Source organism: Heloderma suspectum, chromosome 1 (genome assembly GCF_057233095.1).
Source record: "Heloderma suspectum isolate Gila_16-S chromosome 1, 16-S_ref, whole genome shotgun sequence".
Classification (NCBI taxonomy): Eukaryota; Metazoa; Chordata; class Lepidosauria; order Squamata; family Helodermatidae; genus Heloderma; species Heloderma suspectum.
In genome coordinates this window covers 183,255,963-183,266,710 of record NC_139458.1, presented here as the reverse complement: position 1 = coordinate 183,266,710, position 10,748 = coordinate 183,255,963, and the positions used below count along the sequence as shown (strand labels likewise).

General features: G+C 45.4%; 1 protein-coding gene across 2 annotated transcripts in view; it reads left to right on the top strand.

Annotated features, from left to right (window-relative positions):
- Positions 1-280: 280 nt before the first annotated feature.
- GALNT3 (polypeptide N-acetylgalactosaminyltransferase 3) overlaps positions 281-10,748 on the top strand; it is a 35,055-nt gene continuing 24,587 nt past the window's right edge. Inside the window, exons 1-2 of one of the 2 annotated variants that reach the window (XM_084812070.1) lie at positions 281-965; positions 9,598-10,198. In XM_084812070.1, coding sequence (XP_084668196.1) covers positions 9,681-10,198 — 518 coding nt within the window. In that variant the 5' untranslated portion in view covers positions 281-965; positions 9,598-9,680. Of the gene's footprint in view, positions 966-1,106; positions 1,171-9,597; positions 10,199-10,748 lie in introns of those variants that run through there. The other variant, XM_084812059.1, reaches the window with a different exon arrangement.

Here is a 10,748-nt window from a genome sequence, read left to right as displayed (position 1 = left end):
CAGGCTTCGTTGTATTTAACAGTTTGTCCGTAGTACGTTCTCTGTGTAGGGCCAATTAGTGCAACACAAACTGCAACCGTGCAAGTTTTCCTCCTGCTTTTCTACCCAGCCACGATGATCAAGGAGACACTTAAGACCGGTTTACTGAATTATAAACTTCCAACTTATAGCATTCGCTTAAAACGGGTAAGTACGTGTGTGCTTGTTTTTTTTAGTAACCACCTTTTCATTCTAAATAGAACACCCAACGCAGAACCTTTTTTTTTTTTTTTTTGGAAAAAAGTGCGTATATACACACACCCTGTATTTTATGACTAGCTTTTTCAACAAAAAAGCCGGTTTCACTGCATGTTTTGCATACGGGGCTGCCGCGTCGTACAGGCTGCCCCGTTTCTCTCTGCGATGGGAGGGAGGCGGTGTGGGTGCGCGTGAGGGAGGGAGAGGGGCTTTGCGTTCGGGCCCCAGCCCCTAATGCCACAGCTGCAGCGTGCTCCCGTCAAGTACGGCGAGGCCCACCTCCGCCCCCAGGTTTATGGGCAAAGTACGAAAACGAAGCCACCTTGCAAAGGATCCCCCGGCTTTGCCACCGCCACCCCGAGAGTAAGAACACTGGCCTCGGGAAAGTCTTCCTTCCGAATAAACACGCGTGACCGGTGGGGGGAGGTATTCAGGCAGCCCCTCTGCCGCGCAGAAGTAACGTTTTCGGCAGCGCGAGCACGCCAGGCCCTCCAGGAGTCCCAAGCTGCACGGGCTGCCCGCGGCGGCGGGAGGAACGCTGCTGCCGGCTGCGTCGCGAGCGCGGCGCGGCGCAAGCGAGGGCAAGCGGCGCGAGGAGGATGGCGCGCGCGCGCCGCCTTTTCCCCCCGGCCTCCTTCGCTGCCCCCCCCCCCCGCGCGGCACGTGGGCTCGATGCCTTCCGTTGGAGGAACGGAAGGAGGAGCGCCGCGTCTACCTGAGCCGCCCAGGTAAGCCCTGGTGGCGGAGCAGCTGCCGTCGCGTTCCTGGTCGGCGCTCACCTGGGCGCTGTCAGCGGCGGGCCTCAGCCAATCGCAGCGAGCTCGGCGGCGGGGCGGCGCCCTTCGCCTCGCGACGGAGCGGCGCCCTTCGAGTCGAAGAGCCGCAGCGGGAGGGACCGCTCTTCCCCTCACGCCGCGGCTGGCCCTGGCAGCGGTAAGAGCGGCTCAGGCAGCGCGGGAGGCTCGTTCCGCCGGGCGGGCGAGAGGGGGCGCTCGGGCGGGCGGCTGAGGGGGAGGCTCGCGTTCTTCCCGGGGGTCGCTGGCTGCCCCTCCCAAGGCGCGCGGCTGTGGCCGGCTCTCGACTCATTCGGCTAACGGAGTAGAGCCTCTTCCGCCCCGCCCGCCCGCCGCGCTTCCCCCCGTTACCCCGAGGGAACCGCTTCGGCGCCTCGCGCCGCTTGTCTTGGTGCCCGCCGTTGGGGAGGGAAGAGGGTGGCCGCAGGCGGAAGGGGTCGCAGGGCCCCCTCCGGGCTTTTTGTCGCCGCCGCGTGTGGTATGTGTAGCTCGTCTGACGTGTTGGTAGACGTGGGTGCAGCTTGTCATCGCGGAGGGGCGAGACCAGCTTCTCCCCTGTCAAAGCTGCCTCCTCAGTCTTCGCTGACGGGCAAAGGGTGCAGGCGCCCTTCCTCTGCCGGCCCGCTTCGAAGTGCAGTTTGATGTACATTCAAATGAGAAAGAGCCTGTGTGTGTGTGAGAGAGAGAGAGAGAGAGAGAACCGGCGAATCCAATCCCTGTTATTCTTCCAGGAACTGCTGCCGGTGGTGATGTGGAAGGCGGCAGTTCTCAAAGCAGGAGATGTTGACATAAAGAGGGGAGGTGTGTATAATTGTAGTTGGCGTTCTCATGACTCAACGGGACACGCCACGTCTTTGTTAGTCTCTGCGTTTAGCTTTGCAAGAAGGTGGTGATCTTTGGGATGTCATTAAAGTATCAACTACATAATCCACAGCAGACTAGTACTAGTACCATGTGGATGGAGATATATAATTTAACTGTCACTTTATATGGTGATAGGGGTGGGAATCCCAGACTCCAGAAATGTTTTGATGCTGCTGCCTAACTACTTGAAATATTTTCTTTGGTCTGCTTCATACAAGGCGAGTGTCTAAAACTGAGCCCTGAAAACAATATTCAATTAACAAAAAACCTTTGGGTTCACCATGTTTTGTTAAGGGCTTTCCATGTGCACTCAGGTTCCAAAATGCTGAGCAATTACAGCTGTTAAGGGCTAGTTCCAACTTCACCTCTACGTTGGAACTGAATGGCTGAATGGCTGTCGGTGGCAGAGCAGTGGACTTAAGTCCCAGGTTTGTCGGTTCATTGCAATAGACCAATGGAGGCTGTGCAACTTAAGCCAAGTGCCCTGACTGCCAGCCCTCCCATGAGGCAGGGTGAATCGCCTGTTCTGGCGGTAGATCAGGAGGGGTGGCAGATTGTGCCCTCCCCACTGGGAGGGTCCCTGTGAGGCAGGCACGGCCGCCACATGGGCCCTGCTCACACACTGTGGCAAATTCCACAGCAGGAGAGTAGCAAGCAGGGCTCCTTGGAGGAGGAGCAGCCGCCACCCCATTTCTTGCTCTAAACCCTATCCCAAAGCGAGAGATCTGGCAGGCAGGCTCTCGGGAGAGTCTGCCCATCCAATCTCTTGCTTTGAGAGAGAGCTGAGAGCAAGAGTTTGGGTGGGTGGGCTCTCTGGGGAGCCTGCCTGCCCGCTCGATCTCTCTTTTTGAGAACTCTCCCAAACCTGATATCTCACTCTGGGAGAGTTCACAGAACAAAAGACCAGGAGGGTGGCCTCTCTAGAAAGCTGCTCAGGCCCAGATGCCATGCTTTTAGGGCCCTTCCTTGGAGTGAGGCATCACGAGGTGGTTCTGGAGACTGCCTGAACAGTCCTGGGCAGGGTGTGTGTGTCCTCCCACCTCAGGTGGTAGGACATATTGCACCGCTGGTGTCTGCCCTGGTATTTCTCCCCCCGCCCCCCCAATCCTGGTCAATCTCTTGTTTGCTCCCCCTGCCCTTCAGGCGGCAGCAGGAAACATGTCTGCTTCCCTTTCTTTTAAAAAATGCTTTACTGACGTTGTCAGAGAAAAGCTCCAGTACATCCAACAATCTCTACAAAGTTTGGGGCATGGGAGATTAGAAAAAGGAACCTCCCCAGTCTTCTTTCCCCTTCCCTTCCTGTTTCCTTTCTTCGGCCCCTTACCAGCAGCCAGAGCAGGTGTCTGTGGCAGGTGTGTTTGTGTGTGTGTGTGTGCACGTGCCAAATGACTTTCAGACAGTCAGCAGTAGCAGCAGGGCAAGGTTTGGCATGCAGTAAAGGCCACATGCCACTTTACATCACAGTAGTTTCCCAAGTATGAACCAATCAGATGCTGCTTTGGAGACACACAGCGAATTAGGGCAATGGAGTGGAGAGGTGGCAGGCCTCTCATCTCTTGCCCTCTCACTGTTGTTGCCTGTCTGTGGGGTCATTTGGGAGTCTTCCCAGACGGTATGCCCTGAACCTACACACGCAATCCAGCCCTAGCAGTGCCACTGATAGACATTCATTTTAGGTTTTCATCTCATAAAAATGATTCTGTCCAGCTTGGCTACCACCTCTCTTCTTGAAAGTGCTGGGCTTTTACATACTTTTTCTCTGAGAAGTCCATGTGCAAAAACACATGCTGGATAGGATTGCTGTTGCTCTGTGCTGATGTGGTGGTGGAGCTGAGTTAATTAAGACAGAAAGACAATACAGTACAGCTGATAAAAATCAGCAACTTAAAAAATCAGAAAAATTGATTTTTCAAAAAAATGGATTTTTAAGGTGTTTTTTTTTTAATGTAAATACTAACTTTCTCATTCCATATACTGTCCTCGAGAATGGCTGTGTCAGGGAAAACAATGAGAAAGCCAGATTTCAGAACGTGTTAACTTTTAAGTTACTTTTTTTTAAGCCATCATTTGGTTCCCCATCCCTCAGTATAATAAAAGAACAACATAAATGACGTATATGTTAAAGTAGAATTAATGCAGCAGTTCCTATTTTCCCACCAAACCTCACTGTCTCCCAACAGCGTAAAACCTTAACTGACATAATAACTCTCTCCTCCCCTCTTCCCTATCCCATTCTGTCTCTCTGGTAAACAGACACACTCACTTGTACTATTATACCCCCTCCCTCCTGCAGGATCACTCTGGGCATGCCCAGGGAAAGACCTTATGAACCCCCCTAAGATAAAATGGGCTGGGGGTGGAAATTACATCCTTAATTTTTAAAAAATACAACCACGTTAGGGCGCTACTGGGGCAAAGCACATACTAGACCTTTCCCCTGACCAGAAACAACAGTTTCCTGAAAAATGCTATACAAATGGAAACGTTGACCCATAAATATTACCTCAGCAAAGTATTTGAGGATAAAACAGACAATACCTCTTAAACTGATGGAAGTCACTCATTAAACTTCAAACTATAAATAAGGCCTTTCTTACCACCTCAAAATTGGCATGGTCCATCCTCAAACTGACGTCTCCTACACTGCCATGTTTCAGATCAATCTTCTGAGGCATATTGTGAGTATAAGCCATAGAATCTACTGCCCCCCCCCCCTAATTTCGGGTTATAATGTCGGGATGTGATTTGTCCAACTCACCTTTAACATAGGGCTAAAACTGAAGCTCCATAATTGATACAGACAGCATTGATCCGAATCATGCTTACTCAGATGTGTACCCCATTGAGTTCAGTAGGACTTACTCCATAATAAATATGCTTAGAATTACAACCTTAGATTTAATATTTTAGCAGGTGTAACAGTATTTTTCACTATACAAAACACTTAATTTGGTGTTGAAATATGGGCATATGGGCATTTGGAGATTATTAGATTATGAGCTGCAAAGGGGATGCATTTCTAAGCTTTTTAAAGCTCTGTACTTATGCCCATTCTTTCCTGATGTCTTTTGCCTGAAAACTGGAAGCACTAAGAAAGATAGTGATCAGGAGGTAATTAACACACCACAGTGGCTTGTTAACCATGTTATGCATGCCAGTCACATGCCGGGGGATTTGCATAATTAGCTTGTGGCGAACCTAGCCAAGGTGGCTTGTTGAACTTCTCATGTTCTCATATTCAGAAGACCCACATAAAATGGATGATAGATCATCCAAGGCCCAGAAAGGAATAAATGGTGAGTTAAACATCGTTGATAATTTATTGCTTAATTTGTACATCTAGATTTTTCAAATAAAGCAAAGAGAATGAGGGTAGCTCACTTTTTTTCTTAAGATACAGCACTTCTGCCCCTTTCTCTTTTTTGTTGGTAGTGGGGAGGTGACTGCCTTTGATCCATTGTTTCCTTTTTTCTGGTGATGAGTATATCAAGATCAGCCCAGATAGGTCTATCTTTCCCTTGAGATTAAGCTGATCGATGCGATGGGCAAAGGTGGCTATAACTATAAGACAACATTTTTTGTTTAGTAAGTATATAGGGCAGTACTGTGGTGCTGGAGAAGACTCTTACGAGTCCCCTGGACTGCAAGGAGGTCAAATCAGTCAATCCTAAAGGAAATCAACCCTGACTGCTCATTGGAAGGACAGATACTGAAGCTGAAGCTCAAATATTTTGGCCACCTAATGCGAAGAGAAAACTCTCTGGAAAAGACCCTGATGCTGAGAAAGACTGAAGGCAAAAGGAGAAGGGGACGGCAGAGGATGAGATGGCTAGATAGCATCACCGATGCAATGAATATGAACTTGAGCACAGTCCGGGAGAGAGCGCAGGATAGGAAGGCCTGGCGTGCTATGGTCCATGGGGTCACGAAGAGTCGGACACAACTTAACGACTGAACAACAACAACAATCCAATGGGGCACAACCGCTAACGTAAACACCAATAGCATTAACTGGCGCAACAATTTCCAGGGGAAATTGTGCCAGCTAATGGTATCAGTGTTGTGCTAGAGTAGTTTACGTTACATTAGCAGTTACGCCCTGTTGGATACCACCCAATATATTTTGTTACAGGCAAAAGTATATTGGGGTGTATCATTTCTCCATGTTCATCCTTAGAATAAAGGAAAAAATAGGCAGTTCCCAACCATGCATATAAAGTTCAAAGTAAATGTCCAAATGTTGAATAAGGCCCATAGAACCCACTGCTTCTTGGGGCACCACTCTTTTCTGCATAATGTATAATATTGTACACATTTGATTCTGCACTGCACTTTCATTTTGTGCTAACTGGAGAATACCACTTCATGCTTAGCAGCATCAGCTAACTCTTACCCTGACTATCTGCTGAGGTCAAACAGTGGAGGCTGTGTTTGTTTCCCTGTTCAAACAAAAGCTTTCCCTTGAAATGGCAAAACTGTTGTTATTATTATTTATTAAATGTATGTGTTGCTACCCACTGCAAAAAAAGTCTCGAAGCAACTTAAACACACAATACAGAGATCCATTAGTAATATAAGAGAAAGAAGAAAACCCAAAACAAAATCAATATAAACCTTAATCAGCACAATAATACAAATAAATACCATTAAAAACAATACAATATAAAATGTTCATCCACAAATACATAAAATCTCTCCCTTCTCACATCCTAGAATAAAAATCACAAAAATAACCCACAACAATTGGGCCATAACTAATGTCCAAACACCTGGGAAAATAAAAACATCTTTGCCTGGCACCAAAAAGAAAATCGCATCAGTGCCAGATGAGGTTCCTTGGGGAGAGTGTTCCATAAACATAGGGCTCTCACAGAAATGGCTCTGAAACTCTGATACTGAAACTCCCCAAGCTTCTCTTGGAGGAGGCACACAGAGACTGGGTAGGTTCATATGGGTAGAGACAGTCCTTGAGGTATTGGGGTCTTGAGTCATGTAGAGCTAAAATGAAACTGCACAGTATTTAATTCATATTGCTAAAAATGTTCAGACCCCTAAAAGCTAAGTTAGGGGTGTGATTGGAACGTGCTTGCTGTATTGTACCATAATTTAACTCAGTGGTGCTTCATCCAGATGATCTCATTGTGGGTTATACAGTGGCTTGGTTTGGGGGAGCAGTAAGCCTTCTGCTCCTTCTCCTAGCCAAAGGTAGCACCCCTACGTATATACACACACTACATTTGACAAGACTGCCAGCCATCCCCCCAAATGGGCTTCCATTTGTCTTGACAATCATGTCTCCTTTTGCATATAGATGATCTCCCAGTCCTAAATGTGAGAATTCCCAGTAAATTCATAGAAAATACACATGGATTTTCAGTTTTGACCTAATGTTTTCAATGTATGTTCCCCCGCAGGCATTATTATAAAAACACGTTATTCCAAAATATCCAGGCTCATAGGCTCCGTATAACTTCCTCTCCTTTGTGTTCAGAATTTTCCATCACATTCTGCTTTGTCAGTAGTTAGAAATATCATATCCAAGTGGTGTTGTTTGGGACACTTTCAACCACTCATGTGGGACAGAGCCTCTGACCTGCCCCTTCTCTTCAGGTTGTTCATAGGGGAAATAGGACTGAGAGTTAGACCCGCAACAAAATGTTGCACTGTGGAGTGCTTCTGTTCATGGTTCCATCAGTTAGTCATACTCTCCTCCACAATACTTCATTCTATTCCCAGTCCCATGTTCTTTTCCTCCCTGCACCAAAGTACCCCCTCAGTCAGCTTCGCATGGTTACTGAGCACACTGTATCATCATTGGGCTGTTTTGGAGGGTTTCCCTCCACTTAGGCTTTTTTCCCTAAAAAAAGAAGTTTACTTCTGCAAACGTTGGGGTTTCCCCAAGCCTGATAATACCTCTCCCTTGTTCCTGGGTAGTGCCTCTTTGGCTACATAAGGACCAGCACTTGGAAAACTGGGATTGTTATTAGTATATATAATAAGGACCTGCAACAAAATGTGGAGTGCTTCTGTTCAAGATTCCAGCTACTCCATTATATTCTCCCTCTCACCCAGTTTACTCTGTGGGCTCAGTTTTCATTGGGCCTTTCCCCCCTGCCTTATGTTTTTTTTCTAAAGTGTTTTTATATTTCTGCAAACCTCAGGGTTGTTCTGAGTCTGCTGATACATCCCTCTTTTATTTGAATAAACATTGATTGACAAAGGATCTTAATTGACCTGTTTTCCCCAAACTATCTATATTTGGAAAATCTTAAAATTACTTCGGCCCTTGACTGAACCTTAAGCCCCATCTAGGTTTGAATAATGAACATAAGTAAATTTTGTTGATGTGGCTTTTTTTCTCTCTTGTGTGATTTGGCCCTGTCATTCGCAAACTAGAATTTTCCTGCATGTTAAAAATCTCTTTATAGTAGACTTGTGTTGACCATATTATGTGAAGTGGCGCAAGTGTTTTTGATTTGTGAATACACCAGTTGGTCAACTGCCCGAACCAGTTGGTCATGATGCACAAACACATTTTCTTACATAAGTTGAAATCCAACATTTTGTGAGCAGATGCCCACTCACATGATGGAACTTTTCTCCTGTTCGTGTCCCTCATGCATCCCCTCCCCCACACCCTGCCAAAATCTTCCTTAGAGGTTGTGCTACCCTAGATTTTGGGGGCACACGGGGGGCTGCAGGGGAGAGAGGGAATCACCTCTTCCCAGTTCTGCTGATGGAAACAGTTCCATCAGCAGAAGGACCTCAGTAGATTTCCCCTATATAGATTATTTCTCTCTAGAAAAGCTTTAATGTGTGAGGCAGATTTAAGCCACAGGACTGCCAGTCTCACATGAGGCTAATTAAAAAAAAAAGGCTTAAAGGCTATCACCTGTCTCTTGTACTATGGTACTTTAGAAAAGTGACTGCCAACAACTGGGACATAGATTTGTACTGGTATCTAGTACAAATCTAGTAGTAGGTTATCTAGTACTTAATAGAACAACAACTGATTTTTCCTTTGCTGTCAAGGTCCCCAAAATTGGAGCAGAATTGAAGTTTGAAGGGAAAATGAAATGGTTCTAATTAAAGCATGCATTTTGCTATCTTAATGGTCTTACCTGAGTGTTTGTGTTTCAGTACTGCTTCAGTGTGGTGTTTCTCAAACTGAAAAGCATAGAATATCAGTAGGAATATGGAATAAATAATTTTGCAACCCTGATTGGTAATAGGCCTTCCCTTCAAACACTTGAGGCTACAAAAACAAGCCTATCAAACTTCCAGGGTTTCTGAAGTATAGGTGGCAATATACGTAGAGCACTGAAAGGGTGAAGTGAGGTTGACAAGCCTAAACTGTTGTAAGCCCAGTTACCTAGGGCTGGATATTAAAATCTCTGAAGGAAGGTGGTCTACAGTTTATTTAGGAGAACGTAGCTCAAAGCAGAGGGGCAGGAAGGTGGGCAGGAAGAACTCAGTGGGAAAACGAGTTGTATAATCAATGAAGTCTCTCAGGGGACCCAAAAGCCTTAGTAAGTTTAGAAAAGAGAGCACAGTTTGAGCAGCATTGATAAGAAAACTATCCTGATTTGTGTATGTTTTCCTTCTTGCCCTATTGTTGGTAAGATTAAGCCTATAAAGTGTTAAAACATGCTTTTGTATAACTATGTATTAACAGCATTCTTTTTTAAAAAAAATCTTGCAGGTATTACCATTTTAGCAAACATCTAACTACCTCTATGAAAAAAGAATAACATTATCAGAAACCATTCTATATGTGGACTCTCTATGATGGCTTTCATAAGAATGCTAAAACGATTCTTAATGAAACAGATGTCCCAGTGGAAAATCTGGAAGTTTACCTTCATTATTTTTATATTCTTGGTATTTTTGGTTTTGTTACAACGTGAAGTAGGGATTCAGGATGTTAACAAGGAGCCAGAGATACCATCAAAAGATGGAAAGATAACTAATGTACTAGGTCTAGTGTTAAAAGCTGTGAACAATATTAAAGCTGCAAAGCCAAAAATGCAGATTAAAGCACCTATTAGGCAAACTCAAAATGCTGGACAGAAACGCTGTTTTCAAGGATTATATACAGCAGCAGAACTGATGCCTCACCTGAATCGACCCCCTCAGGATCCTAGTGCTCCAGGAGGTTCTGGTAAAGCATACAAAACTGTTAATTTAAGTCCAGATGAGCAGAAGGAGAAAGAGCGTGGAGATGAAAAACATTGTTTTAATGCCTTTGCAAGTGACAGGATTTCTTTACATCGGGATCTAGGAACAGACACACGACCTCCTGAGTATGTTGAAGTGCATTTGGATTGGGGGGGAGGGGGAATTATGGTATTTATTTAAGAGTGCAAAGTACTGAAAAGGGTTTTTTGATCTCCAGTTTGCTGTATTAATGTGTAGTTTGTGACTATTGTCATTAGAATAATTGCTACCTATTTTTACATATTCTCTAATCTAATTGTCTAACTCTGATAGTAGCAAATAATGTATCTCAGGGTGCTTCCAGGTAAGGCTTTTATTGTACAATTGCCCTGCCTCATTCACATAATTTTATGAAGAGTCAAGTCAACATTTCCTTCAATTTGTAGCCCTCCCTTGTTTTCCCATAGTTTCCTCTGCCTTTTTTCTTACCAGACAAAATCTGTTAAGGAAAAAAAGACAAAAATAGCACAGTCATTCATTCATTCATTTATTTTCTATACCATCTTTCTGCCAAGGCAGTTTACAATTTTAAATACTAAACCAACTAAAGAAATATTACCAATAAACCCCAAACAAACACCAGAAGTTAGGCTGTGATCGAAGGTTCTTCCAGAGTTGATGGCATGAGTTTCCCAG